This window comes from Tursiops truncatus, chromosome 3 (assembly GCF_011762595.2).
Source record: "Tursiops truncatus isolate mTurTru1 chromosome 3, mTurTru1.mat.Y, whole genome shotgun sequence".
NCBI classification, from domain to species: Eukaryota; Metazoa; Chordata; class Mammalia; order Artiodactyla; family Delphinidae; genus Tursiops; species Tursiops truncatus.
The window spans coordinates 158,726,959-158,750,164 of NC_047036.1; the positions used below are offsets into that span (position 1 = coordinate 158,726,959).

The 23,206-nt window shown below is 51.2% G+C and overlaps 1 protein-coding gene across 16 annotated transcripts in view; it reads right to left on the bottom strand.

Annotated features, from left to right (window-relative positions):
- CPAMD8 (C3 and PZP like alpha-2-macroglobulin domain containing 8) overlaps nt 1-23,206 on the bottom strand; it is a 99,528-nt gene that overhangs the window by 68,112 nt on the left and 8,210 nt on the right. For 13 of the 16 annotated variants that reach the window (XR_012331041.1, XR_012331040.1, XR_012331042.1 and 10 more), the window contains exons 4-13: nt 20,540-20,705; nt 20,406-20,458; nt 16,949-16,966; nt 16,479-16,533; nt 15,360-15,473; nt 14,173-14,257; nt 12,298-12,406; nt 9,633-9,860; nt 7,329-7,499; nt 4,351-4,479 (exon numbers count right to left, since the gene is read on the bottom strand). Coding sequence is in view for 11 of the 16 variants with exons in the window: in XM_073803016.1 (XP_073659117.1) it covers nt 4,351-4,479; nt 7,329-7,499; nt 9,633-9,860; nt 12,298-12,406; nt 14,173-14,257; nt 15,360-15,473; nt 16,479-16,533; nt 16,949-16,966; nt 20,406-20,458; nt 20,540-20,705 (1,128 nt within the window). In the remaining 5 variants the exon portion in view is untranslated. Of the gene's footprint in view, nt 1-4,350; nt 4,480-7,328; nt 7,500-9,632; nt 9,861-12,297; nt 12,407-14,172; nt 14,258-15,359; nt 15,474-16,478; nt 16,534-16,948; nt 16,967-20,405; nt 20,459-20,539; nt 20,706-23,206 lie in introns of those variants that run through there. The other 3 variants (XM_073803012.1, XM_073803011.1, XM_073803017.1) reach the window with 3 other exon arrangements.

Sequence of the window (23,206 nt, forward strand, 5' to 3'; positions counted from 1 at the left end):
GGACCCTACCTCACACCATACACAGAAGTTTACTCAAAATGGTTCAAAGACTTAAATGTAAGAGCTAAAACCATAAACTGTTAGTTGAAAACATAAGGGTAAACCTTCATGACCTTGGATTTGGCAATGGTTTCTTTGAGATACGGCACCAAAAGCACAAACAACAAAAGAAAAATAATAGATAAATTGGATTTCACCAAAATTAAAAACCTTTGTTGCATCAAAGGACACTATCAGGAAAGTGAAAGGACAACCCACAGAATGGCAGAAAAGACTTCCAAGTCATATATCTGATAAGGGTCTAATGTCCAAAATAGATAAAGTACCCTCACAAAAACAAAAAGACAAACAATTTAAAACACTAGGGAAAGAAAGCTGGATGAAGGATATGCAGGAACTCTCTGCGCTATATGAGCAACTCTTCTGTAAGTCTAAAGTTATTCCAAAATCTGAAATGAAAAAAGGAAGCATGGTGGTAACAGATTACAACACCTTGAATCATCTTTTAGAAGTTCACAAGTCCACAGGCACACGGAAAACAACAATAATACAGCAAAAATAATAGTGGGGCAAGTTCTTTTTTTACCAGCTAATAAATTTAGAAGGAATGTCAGAATCATCATAGGTGCAGAAATCAGAGTATCCACCATAAAGCCAATGTGATAACTGATTACAGCAAGAATCATCAAAGATGCCAAAGGCATTTGGTGAAAGGTTGCTGGGGCTCAGGGAATCATCAAAGATGCCAAAGGCATTTGGTGAAAGGTTGCTGGGGCTCAGGACACTGTGGCAGGGACCTCAGAGTGTCACCCAGATTATTTATTAGCTTCACCTGCAGAGGGAAAGAGCTGGTAGGAACCAGACCCAGCTTCAGCAAGGGTGGGGCTGCCCAAATCTGTGCCTCCTGATGGCGCTCAACAAAAGGAGTACGTACATAGTAGTTTCGCCAGAACCATGTTTTAACCTGAATCTCACTCATAATGTGGGATAATCTGCAAGATCACAGGCTGGAATTCTTTACAAAAGTCATGGCAATGAAAAGGCAGGGAGACGGTTCTAGATCAAGAATGATTACGGACACAGAAGAGCCAAATGCAACTTTTAAATTGATCCTGAGTAAAATGCAGGCACGCATACACACACGCACACACAGGTGAGCACACACACACGTGCACGTGCACAAGCATGCATCTGCAAGACATGCACACTCACACATATGTGCAGGCATGCATGGGTGTGCACACACACTATATATAAACTGTATCTCGAGGACACCTTTGAGAATCTGAATATTGCCTGTGAATTAGACAATATGATTGAGTTAATATAATTTTCTCAGATATAACAATGACCTTGCGGTCATGTTGAAGAACGTCCCTATTTTTAAGACACATTATGCTCAAGTATTTAAGAGTGAAGCATCATATCTGTAATTTCCTTTCAAATATTGCAGTCAAAAAAGGGGCAGGGCTTCCCTGGTGGCGCAGTGGTCAAGAGTCCACCTGCCGATGCAGGGGACACGGGTTCCTACCCCGGTCCGGGAAAATCCCACATGCCGCGGAGCGGCTGGGCCCGTGAGCCATGGCCGCTGAGCCTGCGCGTCCGGAGCCTGCGCTCCACAGCGGGAGAGGCCACAACAGTGAGAGGCCCGCATACCACAAAAAAATAAATAAATAAATAAGGTGGAAAGAAACAGATGGATAAATAGGTGAGTGGATGGATGGATGGGTAGATGGGTGGAGGAATGGGTGGTAGGTGGATGATGGGTGCATAGGTGGGTAGATGGGAGGATGGATGGATGTGGGTGGATCGGTGGGGGGGGTGGGTAGATGGGTGGGTGGATGGGTGGATGGAGAGATAAATAGATGAGTGGATGGATGGGTGGATGGGTAGATGGATGGGTAGGTAGGTGAGTGGGTGGGTGGGTAGATGGGTGGGTAGATGGATGGAGGCAAAATATTAATTCATAAATCTAGGTGAAAAGCGTATGGTTATTTATTATACTTTTTTTATTTCTCTTTAAATTTGCAAATATCCTCCTTATAACAACACCCAAACAAAAGTCTCTTTCTGTTTGAGATGTTGGGGAAAAAAAGGAAAGAGTGCAAATCTTTTTCTTCTTCTCACGAACTAACCCCATGGCATCAGAGCAACCCTAAAATATTGGGGTGACAGCCCCATTTACAGAGCAGCTCCTCCCTGCACATCCCTTGGTGCTGGAGGAAGAAGAAAGGGCCCCAACACAGAGCTGGGACTGCACCAGGCATGGTCACTCTTGCCTCAATGCCCTGAGGTCACACTCAGGGCCCCTCGATGACAGTCTGGGACGGGGAGAGCTGGCGCCTGCTGACCTGACTGAGGCAGGACAGAGGTGTCCCTCCAAGAAGAAATTCTGAGCGGCCCAGCCAAGTCCTCGCCTACGGGAACAGTGGTCCCAGCAGACATGACACAGGACTCCTTTCCACCCCCACAAGAAGGTGGCCAACCCCAGCACCCCTACGCTGCACAGATGGTTAAACAGTATTAAAACAAGAACAGCGTGTGCAGCCTAGCTGGGCACGACCTCACTGGAGTTTCTCATTCTCATAACCCCCACAGAGGGCCATTAAGCCCAGGGAGTAGGCAGCCCTGCCACCTCAGTTCCTCCAAGAGGCGTCCCAGGGGCCCCTCAGGGCTGGGCAGCACCCTCGGAGAGGGGATCTCAGAGGTTTACAGGACTGGTAGGGCCTGGGAGTCCCATTGGCAAGTGGTTTCCATTAGAGGCAATGCTGGCAAGCCTGCCACCACCCACGGCAGCCGGGCTCAGCCCTCAGAGCATCAATTAGGGGAATTAACGGAGTGCTTTATAAAACATACATATACGTATATATCGTTTAATAGGTGAGGGGACAAACAAACCGCAGTTGATCCAAACCATATGATGCAATATAATTCGCCACGAAAATGAAAGGCCCTCTCAAGTCAGAAAAAGAGTCGGACGTAGTTCGATGGAAATTGCTAAATGAAAGAAGCCAATCTGGGGACTTCCCTGGTGGTCCAGTGGCTAAGACTCCGCACTTCCAATGCAGGGGGCCTGGGTTCAATCCCTGGTCAGGGAACTAGGTCCCACATGTCGCAACTAAAAAAGATCCCACGTACCACAACGAAGATCCCGCAAGTGGCAACGAAGTTCCCACGTGCTGCAACTAAGACCCGGCACAGGACTCCCCTGGTGGCGCAATGGTTAAGAATCCGCCTGCCAATGCAGGGGACACGGGTTCAATCCCAGGTCCAGGAAGATCCCACATGCCGCAGAGCAATTAAGCCTATGCGCCACAACTACTGAGCCCACGTGCCACAACTATTGAAGCCCACGTGCCTAGAGCCCGTGCTCCACAACAAGAGAAGCCACCGCAATGAGAAGCACGCGCACCGCAATGAAGAGTAGCCCCCGCTCGTTACAACTAGAGAAAGCCCTCGTGCAGCAACGAACCCAACACAGCCAAAAAAAAAAAAAAAGACCCACTGCAGCCAAATAAATAAATAAATATTTTTTAAAAAAGAAGACGACAATCTGAAAAGGACACGCACTGTATAATTCTGGCTCTATGACATTCCAGGAAAGGAAAAAGTATAAAGACAGTGAAAAGCTCAGCGTTTGCCAGGGGTTGGAGGGAGGGAGGGAGGAATAGGTAGAGCACAGTGGATTTTTCGGGAAGTGAAACGATCCTGTATGACGTTGTAACGGTGGATACATGACATTGTGCATTTGTCATAAAACGTGCACCACCAAGAGGGAACCCTGACATACACTGGGGACTTCAGTGCATAATCTCATATTAATAGCGGCTCATCAATTTTAACAGATGGTAATAATCAGGGAAACTGCGTGCAGGGGAAGTGGGTGTATGGGAAGTCTCCATATTTTCTGCTCAGTGTTTTCAGATCCCTATTTCCACACACATCTTCACGCATCTTACTTAATTTGGATCATGGAATAACAGACTTGGGAAGAACTAACGTGAGACCCAGCTCTGAGTTCGTCTCATCTTTGCACTCGGTGTGTCTGCAAGTGTCTGGTGGGTGACTTCCGGTGCCTTTGCACAAGAAACTCCAGACAGTGGGGAACCAGGGCCAACAGGACCCTGAGGGCAGGTGACATCACAGTAAACCCTGGCCTTGGCCTAAATGTCCATCATAAATAAATTACAGGAATTCATTCCATGCAATACTCCCCTTGCTGGAGGGATGGGGCTCCTGTGTCAGCATCAGCATTAACCCTGCTGGGGCATGTGCAGGCTCCCTGGAGGCACGTGCATGCTGCTTCTTGGGCCCCGTCCTGCTCGAGAAGGGCACACCTGAAAGCCTTACCTGCAGGGGGAGGGAGGGCGGCTGCAGCTGCAGGTAGCACTGGCTTGGGGAGTACCAGCTGCTGAGGGAGAGGTAGCTGGGCAGGTACTGGGCCCCCACGAGCTTTCCACCGAGGGCTGTCACCTTGGTCTAAAGAAGAGAGGGTATTTGATCAAGGCTTGGATGCTTGGTGTAGGAAGGGGGTCTTAATCAAGCCTATGTAATGAAACCCCAATAAAAACTGTGGACACTGAGGTGGGCATGAGCATCCCTATTGGCTGTGCTCTGTGTGTAGTATCAGGAGGGTGACGTGTCCCGACTCCACTCTTCTGCCTGCCCCGCCCTGCCCTGCAGCAAGATCTTCTCATGCTCCAATTTCCCTTTGGAGAACCTCTTCCCCAATTCTCAGAGCATGGGGTCCAGTGTGGCTAGCTTGTCCTTCCCCAGCTCCACGGGAAGCAAGTGTCCAAGGCTGGCCACAGGGTGTCAGGGGTTGGCTCAGGCAATGGCAGGTGGCCCACGTGGCCACTGAGAGACAGTTCCCTCATGGGCATATTAGGGAAGCCCATGTCCTGGGCTTGCCAGCACCTTCGGTGGCTCCTCGGAGGGCAAAACCTCCTTGGGAAGTGAGCACAGGGGAGATGGTGGTCAGGAGAGGGAGAAGCCGCGCTGGGCAGCATCCCCAGAGCTCTGGACGCTGCTCCCCCTGGAGCTCTCCATCCTCCCTCTTCATGCCCCAGGAACTGGCAGTTATTTTACTTTTGCTCCTTTGGGAGTTTGAACCTGCTGCCTTCACGTGCTGCTGGAAAAGTGTGGCTAACACAAGAGAGATGCCAGAAGTGGGGGCCGGAAGGGAGTAGTCTAAGACCTCTGTGTGATAAAGAATAAAGAAGCTGGGGACTTCCCTGGTGGTGCAGTGGTTAAGAATCCACCTGCCAATGCAGGGGACACGGGTTCGAGCCCTGGTCCGGGAAGATCCCACATGCTGCGGAGCAACTAAGCCCGTGCGCCACAACTACTGAGCCTGCGCTCTAGAGCCCGCGAGCCACAACTACTGAAGCCCGTATGCCTAGAGCCCGTGCTCCGCAACAAGAGAAGCCACCGCAGTGAGAAGCCCACACCTCAACGAACAGTAGCCCCCGCTCACCGCAACTAGAGAAAAGAAGCTGGCCCACCTTTATCTCAGTTACTGGCATAGATAGCCTCTGAACCCCTAAAATTTCCCAAGTGATGCGGGTGTCTTTGCTATTCATGGTGGGTCCTGATAATATGAGCTAATGAGATAATTCGGGATGGGGACAATCATGCCAGAAAGACCAATCATGGGATTAGAGGGTTGGGGCTTTGAGCCACGGGATGTGGTGTCCACTTGACCCCTAGGGAGGGGAGGCAGCTAGAGACTGAGTTCAGTCATGGGGCCAATGATTAATCAATCAAGCCTATGTAGTGAAACCCCAATTAAAACCGTGGACACCAAAGTGGGAGTGAGCATCCCTATTGGCAATGCTCTGTGTAGTGTCAGGAGGGTGACGTGTTCCGACTCCATGGGGACAGCACACGAAGCTACAAATTTGGGACCCTCTCAGCTCTCGTCCTATGCATGTGTGTCTCTCTCTTTGGTTGGTCCTAAGTTGTATCATTTTGCTATGATAAAACCGTAATTGCAAAAAATACAAACTTCCAGTTATAAATTCAGTCCTGGGGATGTAATGTACAGCATGGTGTCTATAGTTAATCATATCGTATTGTACATTTGAGAAAGTTGGTAAAAGAATAGATCTTAGAGGTTCTCATCACAAGAAAAAAAAGTGTAACTGTGTATGGTAACTGGACATATTGTGATGTCATTTCACAATATATACATACATTAAATCATTATGTTGAACACCTGAAATGAATATAATGTTACACGTCCACAGGTGCTGTAATTGTAAGGTAGTGGGGTAGCAGGAACCTCCAAATTTGTAGCCAGGTGGTAAAAAGTGCTGGTGGCCTGGGGATCCCTGGCTGTTAAAAATCTTTAAGGAGGGCTTCCCTGGTGGCGCAGTGGTTGAGAGTCTGACTGCCGATGCAGGGGACGTGGGTTCGTGCCCCGGTCCGGGAAGATCCCACGTGCCGCGGAGCGGCTGGGCCCGTGAGCCATGGCCGCTGAGCCTGCGCGTCCGGAGCCTGTGCTCCGCAACGGGAGAGGCCACAGCAGTGAGAGGCCCGCGTACCGCAAAAAAAAAAAAAAAAAAAATCTTTAAGGACATGTCGCCCACAGGGGACATAGTGACCACAAGTGTCCTCGGCTCCCACCTACACATTTATTCCCAGCTACCTTCTGTCCCCACCATCCCAGTGTCCGTGGGGCCACCACGCCTACCACCAGCTATAGGGGTGAGGGCTGGGACATCCTCTTTACCACACCTGCTCCTCCCTCCCCTGACAAGGAGACACCAGGTCCTGCCAATTCTACCTCCACAGCTCCAGGCTCAGTGTCCTCTCCATCATCACCTCCCGTCTGCCCACCTGTGGCCCCGCCCAGACATCCCCCACTATGGGCACTGGAGTGACAGACTGCCTTCTGGGTAAGCCCTGAGCAACCCTGTGAGGTGAGGGGAAGCCCCACTGGCTCCCTCCTCCATACCTCCTTGAAATGGCTTGGCTGGCTGGGCATTTGCAGGATCCAATTACACTAGGACTGTGGGCCTCTGGGGCTGTGCATATGCTGTTCCACCTTCCTGGAAGCAGCCTGGCTGAACCTCCCCCTTGTCAGGAGTCCACCTGGGAAGATCCCCTCACAGGAGCCAGGCACCCTCATCTCTTCTCAGCCGCCCGCCTCACTCTGGGGTGGTCGGGTTATCTGACTTACTATCAGCCTCCCCCATCAGACTTTGAACTCCCTCAGGGCAGGGGCAGGACCCAGGTCCACTGACCCAGTGCCTGAGCATGGCCTGGAGGAGGGGCCAAATCCATGCCTGCTGGCTGAATGACAAGGGTCTAGGTGACTCACCCACCTCCAGCCACACGTGCTGGGCTGACACAGGGATGGAGGGGATCTCAAACCCTACCAGCCCACCCCGGGACACAGACTCGGTGGTGTATATGTTGTCCTTCGGCGTCAGCTCTGCCCTGATCTGGACCGTCACCCCCTCAGCCGGGCTGCCGTCTGGGTAGGACAGCTCCACCTGGAAGGAGTCACCAATGATTCAACGTGGTTAGGGTGGCAACACTTCCCAAACGGATCTATAGATTCAACCCAATCCCCCAGCAGACTCCCAGCCAGCTTCCTTGCAGCAATCAACAATCTAATGCTAAAATTCATACGGAATTACAAGTGGCCCCAAACAGCCAAAGCAGTCCTGAAAAAGAACCAAGAACTCACACATCCCAATTTCAAAACTTACTACAAAGGTACAGTAATCAAGACACATGGTACTGGTATAAGGACAGATATGCAGACCAGTAGAGTAGAAGAACTGAGAGTCCAGATATAAATCCACCCATCTATAGTCAATTGATTCAAAAAAATAAGCTTAAAATATGGTGAGGGGGAATTCTCTGGCAGTCCAGTGGTTAGGACTCCACGCTTCCACTGCAGGGGGCATGGGTTCAATTCCTGCTCAGGGAACTAAGATCCTGCATGCCGAGTGGCACAGCAAAAAAAAAGAAAAGAAAAAGATTATAGTCAATTGATTTATGACAAGGGTGCCAAGACCATTCAATGGGGAAAGAACAATCCCTTCAACAAGTGGTTCTGGGACAACTGGATCTCCACATGCAGAAGAATGCAGCTGAACCCCTACCTCACACCATATACAAAAATTAATTTAAAATGGATCAGAGACCTAAATGTAATGGCTAGAACTACAAAACACTTCGAAGATAACGTAGGGGAAAACTTTTATGACCTTAGACTTGGCAAAGTCACAAGGCACAAATCACCCCATGCCAGCCATTCTCCTGGTGCCACAGCCAGGTAGGAATGGGGCGGGCAATGCCACGGACAGTGCCACGTGACTCTCAGACCTCACTCATTCAGGCAGGTAGAAAAGGCAGTCAGAATGAGGGGTTCAGATATTGTGAAGAAATACGGTCAGTGGTTCCTGAAGGACCCTGGAGCACCCCTCAACTGTGTAGGTTATCTGGTGATGGGGTGACCAGCTTCAGCTCCGTTCTTTAAGGCAGACAGTAGAAAATTTCTCACGTGTAGGTGAAATGCTCCCCTTTCACTGAATGGACAGCTCCAAGCCCCTTCTTCATACACCATCTGACCCTGCACATGGTGCCTTAGCTTCTACTCAAGCTGGTACCCTCAAAGCCAGGGGCACACAAGCCATGTCTCTGTGTGTGGGACAGTGGGAGCTGAGATCTCATCATGGAGGAGAAAAGAGAGGTCCCAGAGCAGAGCAGGAGAAGCAGGACACAGCATGAGGACAGACCGCTAGGATCCTGTGGGTGACCCATGGAACATAAAAGGGGACAGGGGTGTGGGTGCTGGGCAGAGGCAGGGGTTAGAGGGCATGGCCAGCTTCCCCCTGAGGTGATGCTAGGCTCCACTGGCCTTGACTCCCTCAGCTGCAATTGAAACACAGATACCCCAGTTCAGCAAAAGGATCTCGAATTTCTAGCCACCTCAAACTTCACTGTGTAGAAAAAATGGTGTGGTGGGTGGGAGGGAGATGGGGGCTTGTTCAAAATGTTGTTCCCCACAGGGGATCTGAATCAGTCTGTCTCAGGGATGGGGATCTGCCTTTTAGGGACTTAGCTATTAAGTCATCCAGAGGTAACGTCAACCCAGTTAAGGAAGGTGATTTAATAAGTGGATACGTTTGGTAGTGTATATGGAAGGGAGATGCAAGAGGGAGGAGATATGGGGATATATGTATGTGTATAGCTGACTCACTTTGTTATAAGGCAGAAACTAACACACAACTGTAAAGCAATTATACTCCAATAAAGATGTTAAAAAAATAATAATAAGTGGATACGTAGCATCATGGTTTAATGCTCTAGGTACGGGAATGTCTAACTATGTGGATTAAAGGAAACCATGCTTTTAGGTGGAGCAGAATGTCCAGTGTCCCCTGCCCTGGGTACCAGCTCTCATCACACTCAGCAAAGCAGTCCCTTGATCCCAAGAGGGCAAAAGTTCTGTTGGCACAATCAAACGATGTAGTATTCGGCCAAGTCACGGCTGTGGGGCCCGCGGCATGCACTGCAGTGGTTACACAGCTGTCCTTGGGCAGGAGCTGGGCTGGGAGGCAGCGCAGAGCCTGTGACCTTGACGGCCCCTGCTGGGCACCACGCCCAGGGCTTACCTTCCCCACATAGGACAGACCCGGCTTGAACTGCTTCCTGGTGTCCTTGGAGTACCGGACATCCACCAGTTGTCTCTGGACCGGGGTGGAGTCATCAAAAGCCACCTGTTGGCTCCCGTCCGTGCTGGTCACCATGGCCCAGATGCTGACGGTGCCCCGGAAGTGCTCAGGGACATCGGCCAGGATCATATCCTTCACGCAGATGTTGAAGTCCTGGGAGCCGTGGATCTGGAGGCGGGAAACACACAGGTCGCGCTCGCCGGGAGCCGGAGTGGCTTTGAGAGACGACTCGCAAGCACAGAGCTCAAGTAGGTGACTCTGGGGACTTCCCTGGCGGTCCAACGGTTAAGACTGCATGCTCCCAATCTGGGGGGCCCAGGTTCGATCCCTGGCCAGAGAACCAGATCCCACATGCCGCCAACAAAGATCCCGCGTGCCGCAACTAAGACCAGGCACGGCCAAATAAATAAATATTAAAAAAAAAAAAAAGTAGGTGGCTCTGGTGGCTTGGAGGGCCAGGGGGACACTCGGTGACCCCCCCGACCTATGCCGTGAGTCACTGCGTGGGGACTGAATCCCTGGCTGGACGTGCATTATGTCCCAGGAGGAAGGGAGTCGGCTCCTTGGGCAGAAGGTGAGACAACCCCTCGGGCCAGACTGCAGGCAGGGACTTGAACCTGGTCAGCCACACTCTAGAGCACTGGCTCGCCCGCCCGGGGTACAGAACCCCCTCAGTCAACCCCCATCTCAGGACCTGGGGGCAGAAGCCGGCAAATAATCCACACACACAAACAGCTGTGGAGTGAATTACTCAGTAAAGGAGAAAATTAAGGCAAGAGCCACCAGGGGCAGCCTCCAGGGACAACGGCTAGGATACCGAGGGCACCAACGCCAGGCACGACAGAAGTGAGGGGCCAGGGTGTCTGCTCCACAGAAGAGAAGCCTCAGGGACAGAGAGGGGGGACGCATCCCAGGCGGCAAATGGATGAAGAAGTAGCCTCGGGTGGAAATGGGAAGGAGGTGGCGCTGACAGGGTTAATGCCTGCAGGGGCGCAGAATCTCCAAGATGTGTGTGGATGTTACATAGTAGCACACTCACAACTTAATGTTAAGTTGAAAAAGAAAAACAAAAGCCAGGTTATAAAACTTTACACGCACGGGAACGTGAAATCACGCAGCCGCCTTGGAAAACAGTCTGGGAGTTCTTCAAACAACTAAACAGAGAGACACCGCTGAGAGACTGAATAGACAAATGGACCAGGGCCAGATATTACAGAAAAAAAGAGAACTCGGACCCACACTCTGCAGGCACCAGCAAGGAAGCCAACCCATTACAGTCGGCTCTCCGTATTCGCGGTTCCGCATTTGCGGATTCAACCAACTTCAAAGAGTTTCAATCTGGGATCCTGGGATGCAGAAGCCTCAGACATGGGAGGGCCAACTGTATCTATAAGTCAGACTTGTAAGAAGTCAGACCCCTATCTCAATAGCAACCAAACCATAACCCCCGTCACAACAAGCCCCAAATGGCCAGGACCAGATTCATAACTGACATTTTTTCTGATTTTGGCTCCCACTTCCATCTTAGGACCAATTGGAAAGAGCCAAATATGCACCCCCTCATCAATCACTTTGGACACCTGCTTCTAGTTACCGGCCCATGACTTTCTGCACACCAATAGCCTCCCGTCACGGCACACTGGAAGCCTTCCCTTTCTTTCACTATAAAGCCTTCCCACTTCTCCACCTGCCTTTGAGTCTCCGCCAAACACAGGTGATGGTGGCTGGCTCCCTTGCCGCAAGCTTCGAATAAATAGCCTTTGCTTGTTCTTGTTTGGGCGGTCTTCATTTAATTGCACACCATACAACCCAGGGATTCCAAATGCAAGAGAAATGAGAACATCTGGCCACACAAAAACTTGTGCGTGAATGTTCATAGCATCATCCGTAATAGCGAAAAGCAGAAACAACTCAAATGTCCGTCAGCTAATGAACAGATAAACAAAATGTGGTCCAACCACGCGGTGGAATATTACTCAGCCATAAAAAAGGATGAAGTACCTACACACAGTACAATGTGGATGAACCTTGAAAACATCAGGCTGAGTGAAAGAAACCAGACACAAAAGGTCACATGGTGCATGATTCCATTTATATGAAATGTCCAGAAATCCATAGAGACAAAGCATGTAAGTAAGTGGTTGCCAGGGGCTGGAGATGCAAACAGGGCTTAACTGCAAAAGGATGTGAGAGATTGGTGGGGGTGGGGGGACGGTTAGCAGAAATATTCTAAAACTGTATGGTGGTGGTTGTATAACTCTGTAATACACTAAAAACTACCGATTCGTACATTCTATATGGGGATTTGAATTATATGATATGTGAATTATGTCTCAAGAAAATTTTTTTTTAACTTTACACACAACATCCTAAGAGGAAACACATCAAAATACCAATAGTGGCTGTGTCTGCCTATCAGAGGACAAGTCGACTTTATTACTTCTTCTTTATATGTTCTAGCCTCTATGTTCAGCCTGCAGGAATATTATCATCAGAATATCCCCACCATCTAAACTGTTTTGGAAAGCAAAATAAAACGGACGATCACAGAGCTGAAGCTGGCGGGAAGGGGCCCACCGAGTGGGTCGGGGTTCCTGCTCCTCACCTTGGTGGTCCTAAGGATGGGGCGCCCCACCTCCTGGCTGTAGTACCCCACGCCATTTACAGTCATGTTGATGGTTAAAGTCCCCGAGACAGGTTTCCCAAAGGTATACCTGGAACGAAAGGACAAAGGGTAGTAAGTTTCACAAGCAGGAGATGCCCAGGGGACAGTGGGGGAGGGGTCAGTTTCAGGAAGGCCAGGCACAGCAAGATGTGATCAGTGGTACAGTGGCTAATCCAGGGATGCTTCCCATCCTACATTCCACCCTTACAGCCCTCCCTGTAGCCCTGAGTAAGGACAGATCATGTCAGGGCCCTGTGTTCCTCTGCACCAAGCCTCATGTTGGACAGAAAAAGAGACCAAGGGTCAGAGAAGAACTCTGGAGCAAAGCAGCAGGGTATATGAGACAACCACTGAGGTTGGCCACACATTGGAGCAAGGCAGCCCAGAGGATCGAGCAACTGTGGACAACAGGAAGGCCTGGCTGGGCTTAAGTGCCCTGGGAGTTCAACTTTGAACCAGAGATCTGACCTCTCTGAGCTTTGGTTTCCTCACCGGGAGAATGAGAATAAAACCATCGTCTCAGGGATGTTGGTAAAATACTTAAACGTATGTATATCATGCCTGATGCAGTGGAGACACCTGCTTACTGGGACACAGGGGCAAAATTGGAGCAAAATGGGAGCAAAATTTAAAAAATAACACCCAGAATTTTGATAGTATTTTCTGGACTATAAAATGTGTGTATCCAGCAGCTCTATTTACAGTAACCAGGACATGGAAGCAACCTAAGTGTCCATCATCGGATGAATGGATAAAGAAGATGTGGCAAATATATACAATAGAATATTACTCAGCCATAAAAAGAAACGAAATTGAGTTATTGGTAGTGAGGTGGATGGACCTAGGGTCTGTCATACAGAGTGAAATAAGTCAGAAAGAGAAAAACAAATACCGTATGCTAACACATATATATGGAATCTTAAAAAAAAAAAAAAAGGTTCTGATGACCCTAGGGGCAGGACAGGAATAAAGACACAGATGTAGAGAATGGACTTGAGGACATGCACGGGGAGGGGGAAGGCTAAGCTGGGACGAAGTGAGAGAGAGGCGTGGACATATATACACTACCAAATGTAGAATAGATAGCTAGTGGGAAGCAGCCACAAAGCACAGGGAGATCAGCTCGGTGCTTTGTGACCACCTAGAGGGGTGGGATAGCGAGAGTGGGAGGGAGACGCAAGAGGGAGGAGATATGGGGATATATGTATACGCATGGCTGATTCACTTTGTTATACAGCAGAAACTAACACGACAATATAAAGCTATTATACTCCAATAGAGATGTTAAAAAAAAATGTGTGTATCCACCACGTCCCTGGATTTTAAAACACACGCAGCCAGGGGAGACACACGAGGGAGAAGTCTCAGCCACAACCTCCGGCAGGTGGCAGAGATGGGGCGGGGACACGGGCCATGTAGGGCTCCCCCAGGGGCCCCAGAAAGGGACAGAGCCTCTTGACTCCCTCTGGTCGACCCTCACATTGGGCTCCGTCAACAGCCTGGTCATTAGGCGGGTCAGCCCACTGGCTGTAGGTCAGCCCACTGGCTGCGGATGCTGCCCACAGGGTAAGGGGCATGGCCTGGGGGGTGTGCCCTGGGGAAGGGCATGCCCTAGGGGTGGGACATGTCCTAGGGGCAGGGGCTTCCCTGGGGAGGGGCAAGTACTAGGGGAGGAGCAAGTCCTAAGGGGAATGGGTGTGCTCTGGAGAAGGGGCGTGTCCTAGGGGAGGAGCATTTCTGGGAAGGGGTGGGTCCTAGGGGAGGGGCGTGCCCACAGTGGGAAGGGCTCACCGACAGTGGCCGCCTCTTTCTCACCTGGCCCGCACAGTGCCGGTCTCACAAGTGTCCAGGTCCTGGATATATCGGGGCGGGTCAATAAGGAGCTCAAACTTCGGCAACACTGAAGGGAGAGAGCAGAGAGGAGGGAGGCAGGGTGGCTTCCACCTGTGGGGCGGCCCCAGAAGGGTACTGGAGATGTGGGAGGGAGGAACACAAAGCCCCCTCCGGGGTTTCTGTGCTGCTGACACCATAGGAGTCCACACCACCCGTTGCTGAGCACGGGCAGCTCTCTGGGGGTTTTGCCGGCCGCATCTATTTCCTATCTTTGGGGGACCAGCACTTCGTTTTTCTCAGGGGGCCATGTATCATCAGTTTTAGGCCAGCTGAACTGAGTGCAGCCAATTCCAGCCCATCCCAGGGGTGCACAAGTAGCCAGGCTTCTGGACCCGTCAGGGGCATCCTGAGGGTGCCTGCAGCTGGAAAGGGTCACTCTTTGCCACCCTGGGCACATCCAGCCAGCTCGTCCCCCTGCACAGCCCACGCAGAGATGGACACCAAGGAGCAGAATGGAGGAAACATGAAGACTCTGGTCCTGAGAGCTTGTTACACGAGCCTATAACCCTTTCCTTTTGCTTACTGGGTCTGCACCAGGCTTCTGTTGCTTGCTACCCATAACCCTGACCTCTAAGGATTTTCCTTCCAAGACCTGCCTCGTGAAAGGAAGAGAAATCCTTGACCCCATCAGGGAGAATTTTAGCACAGAAGCGGAGTATGTGGCTCTGGCCCAGGTTCATTCCCCAGCTCTTAGTACTTGAGCAGTTTCCTTAACAGCTCTCTCAGCCTCAGTTTCCCCATCTGTAACATGGAGATGCCTCATAGGTTCAGGACAAGGATGAAAGAACAAAAGGAAGTGACGACCTTAAAAAGGAAGGACATTCGGACACATGCTGCAACATGGATGAACCTTGAGGACATTATGCTCCGTGAAATAAGCTACTCACAAAAAGACAAATACCTTATGATTTTACGCGTATGAAGTCATATATTTTACAATTTTTTTTAAAGGACATGACAAAGGCCCAGGCTTCCATATCGTGCCTGGCCCTACTGAGCCCTCAGTGAACGAGGCTCCGGCCATCTTCCCCCTTGTCATGTGTGTCGTCACTAGGGCTGTGGTTTCTCCCAGATCTGAAATCCTAGGGTCCTAAGATTCTCCGACTTACCATACTTCTGAACTTCAAAGGACTTGTTGTACACGTGGCCTTGCATTTCGACAAAAACGAACCATTCTCCCAGTACCGGCTGGTCAGACAAGGGGAAGGTCATGTTGGTGATGCCTGTGTGAAGAGAGACGCCCCCCTCATCCTGGGGCAAGTGAGTGTGCAGAGGGCCTGGCATCTGGTGGTGAGGTCAGGGCAGAGGCGCCCCGGGGACCCTGCGCCTCCCCCTGGCCGAGCAGTCCCTCGGGGAAGCCGGAAGCCACCCGAGGCTGGCGGGGATTTGTGCAGAACAAGCACCTCTGCAGTCTGAAGGGGAAGCAGCGAGACACTGCACCTTGGGTTCCTGGGGGACCCCTGAGGCCAAGGCCAGGCGCAGGCAACTCTGCTCCCCACACGAGTCGTTCCCTTGGTGACAGAGAATCACACAAGCCCTCTTGGCAGCCCTCTCTAGGCATCTCAGAATCAGGAAGAGCGAAATGAACATGGAGAGGGGTCAAGGCCAGGCCAGGAGACCTGCACAGCCCACAGGCGGCTAGAGACCCCATTCTCTGTGTCTGGTTCACAGAGGCATGCGGGGGCCAGGAGCCCCCGAGCAGGACTCAGGGGTCTGTCATGTCTGTGCATTTCCCAGGTCGAGGGTGCACAGCTGTCCTCAGTCTCCCCAAGCCCCACCTACAGCGCCCCTCTCCCAGGACTCCACTTCCCTTAGGGCCGAAGCACAAAGGGAGATGTCAATTACATGGCCCTTATTGTCACAGAGAAAGAAAAAAATGCCAACTCCTCAGGCAAAGCAAAGCCTTCTGACTCCCAGCTGGAAAAGAACTGTCTCCTGTTGCGTTGGGGATGAGGACAAAGAAGATCTGCAGCAGGAGGAAGGTGGGGGGTGCCCACAAACAGGGCCCTGATATTCCAGAAAGATCTCAAGTTACAGGAGGATCCCCAGCTGGGATCCCAGGCACACAGAAATGTGGGCGGAGGGTCCCAACGCCGCAGGGAAGGAGCGGCAGGTGCCCAGACAGAGCACATTCTATTTTCCTGGAAGGTTTATCACATCTGCCACCCAAAGGTGCAGCCCCCAAACCACAGAAGGAATTAGGAGAGAGGATGAGAAGAGAGGCTTACCGCAGCATAAGGGCTGCAAGTGTCTCCACTCCATCATCCGTGAGCCCCGGGGGTCCTGCAGGGGGACGGATGCACAGTAAACTCAAGGCAGCCTGTGCGTGCCCGGTGTGCATGCAGACTTTCCAAGCCTGCCCTCTAGGCGGAACAGAGAGCTCGGGGCAAACAGAGAGCTCGGGGCAAACAGAAGCTTGGGGCATAGAAGGGACTTGTCTGAGGACAAGGTGGCGGAAAGGGCTGGCCTGCCTCCTCATTTAGGGAGCTGCATGCAAATCTACAAAGAGATGGACAGACACATGCTCAGCTTATTCCAGGGTGGACCCAGGGATCGGGATGGACCAGGTCCCAGTCTATGGGGTGCAGAGGCAGGCAGGGATCAACCCAGAGGGTGGGTGTTAGGCAAAAACAGACCAGGTCTTGCAGAGAGCGGGCTAACTCTCTCTGAGCCAGCTGCAGAGGGGCAGGCCACTCACCAGGACATAAGCTTCCAGCTGCAACAGAGACAGACAGAGGCAGTGAGCAAACCCTCCCATAAGACCCGAGCCCTCCGTGCATGCTAAGTGTTCGTCCCTCGGGACAGGCACAGGTTCTGTAATGGGTTTAATGGTGTCCCCCTCCTCCCAAAATTCACACGTTGATGTCCTCACGTTCAGGGTCTCAGAATGTGACTGTATTTGGAGACGGGTCTTGATAGTGGTGATTAGTTAAAATAAGGTCCCTAGCATAGGTCCCAGTCCAATAGGACTGGTGTCATAAGAAGGGGAAATTTGGACACAGATGCACATAGAGGGAAGACAATATGAAGACACAGAGAGAAGACGGCCAGCTACAAGCCAAGGAGGCAGGCCTGGAACAAATCCCTCCTTCACGGTCCCTGGAAGGAACCAATTCTGCCCCCACCTTGATCTTAGACTTCTGGCCTCCAGAACTGGGAAAGAATACATTTCTGCCCTTTAAATCATTGAGCAAACTCATACAGTGGCCACTGGCAATGAGGGTGGCCGAGCCCCATCCGGGACCTCTGTGTTCCTGGCTCCCCATCACAGCCCTACCGTCCTCTCCAGACTCCCACACGCCCCAACCAAGGACAGCTCCTCCAGGCAGCCCTCCCATGTTGCAGCTGGCTTGTTTTTTCAAGGGATCATGCCAGGTTCCTTGAAGGTCTGGAATGCACGCTTTCATCCCTGAACCCCCAGCACCTGCCTGGAGCCTGGCTTCTAGCTCCATCAACGTCACACTGAACAGTCAACACTGACTCTGGTGAAGGTCAACTGCTTGCACAACTTGCCCCCTCTCCGGGGAAGGCTGTGGGCAGACGACCCCCTAAAACAACTGGGCACAGGGACTCAGTACCATCCGCTCAGAAACATACACGTTTGGGACCTTCAAAACCTCCCTGGCTGTGGACCTCAGTATCCCACTCCTGGGGTCCAACTGAGCCTAAGGAAGGACACACCAGTGAAAAAGAAGGTTTGAGCATAAAAACAATCGTGGCAGCATTTCTGACAATGACCAAAACCTGGAAACAAGCAAATGTCCACCAGGAGGGGGCAGTTGGGTATGAAGCCTTCCTTTGGCAGAAGGACCTCAGGCACTGAGGTGAGTCTGCAAGGCTGTGTCAAAAACGTGGGCAAGTGCATTCAAAGATCCAATGAAAAAAGTAATGTGGAAACTCGGGCTGGTGAAAGTTAAGAAAAAGCTGCGTGCACCCGATGGAACTGTGCTTCTAGGCTGGGGCCCACTGGGGAACTTTGCAGGATTATTTTCCAGCCCCCTGGGGTGGGGTCTGGGTCCGCTCTGCTCAATCATGTGCCCCAAGTGTTAGAACGGCGCCTGGCATGCAGTAACCACCATACACGTGACCCCTCGGGGATCCCTCAACTGGAGTCACCCCAGACTGCGTTCCCATCTTTGCTCTGGATATGTACAGTTTGCTTAAATCTCTTCCTTTACGATCTCTTTCCTTCTGAAAGCGCCTCTTTGCAGCAGAATGCCAACTAATAAATACAGAAGAAGCAACAGAGTTGGAAAAATCACCACTTTGCAAGCATCATGGCAAGTTTTGATTCATGTAATTCTGAACTCATCTGTGGAGGCTAGAACTAGCGGGTGATCATGGTGACTGGCAACAGGGTGTCCACACAGTCTCAAGTGTCCCCCACAGATGACTTACTGATTACAAAGGGGAAACAGTGACTTTTTCAGGGAGAAACCAGGCAGACTCTATCTGAACTACCGTCAGGTACCTCAGGATATGACACACTGGGGAGGACCAGCACGGCTCCTGTGGCTCCTCCCCCATGACGCACAACTTGAACCTGATCGCAGAGAACAAGCCAGCAGACCAGCCCACTGGGGAACACCATTCAAAACAACTGCCTGGAGTCTCCAAAAATGTCAATGCCGTGAAACACAGGCAAAGGCTGAGGAGCTGATTCAGAGTAAAGGATGCGAGAGACATGACGACTAAATTCGACACGTCGTCAGAGACTAGGTCCTGGACCAGCAAAGAAACATGCTATAAAGGACATTATTGGAACAATATGGACTCTGTATTAGATAATATTATTGTACCGATGTCAAAATTCCTAAATGTAATGATTGTACTTTAGTTGTATGAAAGAATGTTCTTGTTCTTAAAGGATACAGGAGGTGTTCGGGGACAAAGAGATGTGATATCTGCAAATTATTCTCAAATGATTTATCATTAAAATAATTTTAAAACTATGTGTGTACATATACATATATACATACAATACATGTATATGTACATATATGTATATACACACACTGAAAGCACATAAATATAATAAAATGTTTTGTAATTGGTGAATCTAGATACGTGGTTCTCAAAGTGGGTTCCCCAGAGCAGTAGCAGAAACCAGGAACTTGTTAGAAATACAGATCCTTGGGGCCCATCCAGGAAGCTGCTGAATCAAAAATTCTGGGGAGGGCTTCCCTGGTGGCGCAGTGGTTGAGAGTCCGCCTGCCGATGCAGGGCACACGAGTTCGTGCCCCGGTCCGGGAAGATCCCACATGCCGCGGAGCGGCTGGGCCCGTGAGCCATGGCCGCTGAGCCTGCGCGTCCGGAGCCTGTGCTCCGCAACGGGAGAGGCACAACAGTGAGAGGCCCGCGTATCACAAAAAAAAAAAGAAATTCTGGCGAGGGCCCAATAACTTGTATGTGAACAAGCCCTCCAGGTGGTTCTGCTGCACACTCCAGTTTGAGAACCTCTGTTCCTGATCAGAGCTTGGCCAACTATGACCCTTGGGCTAAATCCGTCCCTCTGGCTGTTTGTGTAAATAAAGCTTTATTGGCACCCAGGCACAGCCATTCATTCACGTGCTGTCTGTAGCTGAGTCCATTCAAGTTGTGACAGAATCCCTCTGACTGGCAGACCCGAACATACTTACTACCTGGCCCTTTACAGGAAGTTTGCCCACCCCTGGGCTCCATGAAGGGCCTATGGGAAGTTCTCTGTGACTTTCTTCCAACTTTTCTGTACATTTGAAGTTATTTCCAAATAAAAATTAAGAGAAAATCAATGTCTTTTTTATGTGAGTGTATTTACTTTGAAGGAGAAACGGTGGGTTTTAAGTGGCAATTATATTTTGTTTCTAATAAACGTTAAATAAATGCAGGGCTATTAAGATTTTAAATGATGGGCCACGGCCCCGACCCCGCACAGAGGGGTACTGGCCACTGCGGGGACCACTGGTGCCCCTTGTGGAGGAAGCATGCCCACAAGCCCTCTTGTCACATAGAACTTCCCCTGGGTCCCCCAAGGGACGTGGAGCCCCGGGAAGAAACCGAGAATGGAGGTAGAAATTGGAAGAGGCGGGGGAAAGGCCAGTTGTGGATGGTGGCCCTGGCCAGGCCGAACCCAGGTGGGTATGTTCCGGGCCCACGGTTTCAGAAGCCAATCTCACCTTCTCGCTGACGGGCCTCAGGTCTGGAGTGACAGTGAAGATGCTGATGAGCACTGGAAGAAAGGACATAGGCGTGTGGCAGCTCCAGGCCATGGCTGGCCCTCCCCCCCAACCGGCGCGCACCGGCCACCCACCTCGGTGTTGGGGCCTGTACACCGGCTTGTCGGTCTGGATGAACACGGAGGCTCCCCGGCTGTCCACAGTCACTGAAGTCTGGTTATGGAAGAAGGGGCCCTCCTCTGCCCACCAACCACGGCCCCACACCTTCAGGAGGGCCTGGCCCCAGAGGCCCGTGGGCACCTGCAGGCAGAGCACAGAGCTTTGGGCAGGGGGTGTCACCCTGGAAGGTACCCAGGTATTGTGAAAGCAGCATGGAGGTCTAGGGCAGGGGAGCACACCCGGGGGCAATTGTGCACCCAGGGGACACTCAACAGTTTCAGGAGATTTTTGGGGGTGTCACAGATTCGGGGAGCAGGCGCTACTGGGCATCTGGTGGGTGGAGGCCAGGGATGCTGTTCAAGACCCTGTGATGCACAGGACGGCTGTCAGCAGCGCTGAGAATGAGAAACACTGGTGTAGCTTGACAAGACAGAGCCTTCTCCTCGCCTGACACTGCAAGCTTGCAAAGATATTCTCATCCCTGTAGAGCTACAAGAATTATCTCCCATCTTACCCAAATGCAGTCATAGCTGGTAAGCTGGGAGGTACGGAGACCCTAGTCCCTTCATATACATATATACATATGAATACATGTATGCATATGTGTGTATATTTTCATATTTCATATATGTATAGAGTGCGTGTGCCTCTGTGCTTTGTCTCTCTGTAAACACTGCACACACATTATACAATCCCATTTATATGAAATGTCCACAACAGGCAAATCCACAGAGACAGAAAGCAGATTATTGGGTACCAGGAGCTGGAGGGAGACGGGGAATGGGGAGTGACAGCTAACGGGGATGGGCTTTCCTTCCTGGGTAATGAAAATGTTCTGCAACTAGACAGGGGTGGTGGTTGCACAATAGTGAGAATGTTCTAAATGCCACTGAACTGTCCACTTTAAAATGGTGAAAGTGGTAAAAAAAAAAAAAAGGGTTTTTTTTGGCCACCTAGATGGATTAAAAAAAATATTAATACCCACTGCAGTCTTAAGGATTCACCCTGGAGTTCAAATTCTTCTAGGGCAAAATTTCCAACATTTAGGGAATGGAAACTACCCTACATAATTCCCTCATTTTTTCCTTTTTAAGTGATGAGCAGAATACCCATGCATGTGAGTCATAACCTACAGAAACTCCTTTTGTGACTAAAGCAAACAAAAGTCACGACTCTGGATGTGACCATGTGCCATGAATGCGATGCTCGTGGCCATCCCTGGGTGCCTGGCGGGTGGACATTACGTGGTCATCAGTTCACACTGGGAGCTACAGCACCACCTGTTCCTAAGACCATCCAAATGCGGGGGTGTTCTTCTCCCAGTTGTTTGTCAGCATCCACCTGTGTGATTGCTCAAGGGGTGAAAAAGTCCTCGTCACCATCACAGCAATCAACCATGCTAAGTATCCTGGTGAATTATCTGACTGGTCCTCACATCAGTGTGCCCATTTTATGGATGAGGTCGGGGCATGCCAGGACCTTCTCCATCCTTCCAGCACCTGTCTCTGGCTGCCTCTCTTGTCTGCTCTGAACAGCATCAGAGGGACCCTGCCTGCCTACCTGCCTGCCCACCTGCCACCCTCGGGATGGGGCGTCTCAGGACTCTGGGGTCCCTCCTAACTGCAGTTAACCTTGAGAACCTTTAGGACGAACTTGAGGATAATCCCCTTACCTTGACCCCCAAATCTTTACCTGCCTTTGTTTCCGGAAACCACTCAACACCAGCCAAAGACCTCCATGCAAGGAGGAAAAAAACCCAGGCCACCCAGGGGAGCAGGCATGGACAGGTAGGAAGTAGCTGGCGGGAGTGGGGGGGGGGGGGCTGTGTGCCAGCGGGGTGTCGTGGGTGCTGGGACCAAGAAGCTGCCCCTGAGAACAGAAAGGATCAGATGTGACCTTTGGGGACATGAAGTGACCCGTCCCGGGTCTTGAAAGCTGCAGAGCTGCCGTTTCCAATCAAGTCTCAGCTCAAAGTGGCGTTCCTACCTGGTCCTGCACCTGCCAGCCCTCAAAGGTCTTGCCGGAAGGTTCTGGACTGAGCTGACCCCCATCCCCACCCCTGACCTCAGTGATCCACATTTGCTCCTTTAGCATCAGTGACAGCCAAGGACTCGGGGGGGCCGAGATCCAAGCAAGGGAGGCGGCCAGGCAAAGTTGGTGTAGCTGGCAGCTGAGTACAAAGGTGGGGGGCTTGGGGCCCAGCTAAAGAAAGAGGCTGGCTGTCCTCTGGGGAAGGCTGCGTGGAGGGGCCAGTCCTACGGCAGGCCGATCCACCGCCCTGATGAATGCCCAGCTCCCCGCCCCTCCAGGCAGGAGAGGCCCCTGGGGCTCTGGGTGGGGTCCCAGATTACCGGACTCCGTAGGCATCCACCAAACATACCCGAGAGAGAAGCCACCAGACTCACTAGACCCTGAGTTTCCGACACATTGTTGTGCAGATGGGTGATCGGGACTTAAAGGCATGGCACACAGTAGACACCCATGGTTGGTGGCGACAGGTATCACGATTCCACTCCTAAATGGAAACCATCCGAAGCAGAAGGATTCAGGTGAAGGCTGATTCCACAGATTGGAAATCTCCCTCCCACTATTCATGGGAGCTCCTGGCTGGCTCCACTCCAGGCCACTGGCTGCCTCTTTTG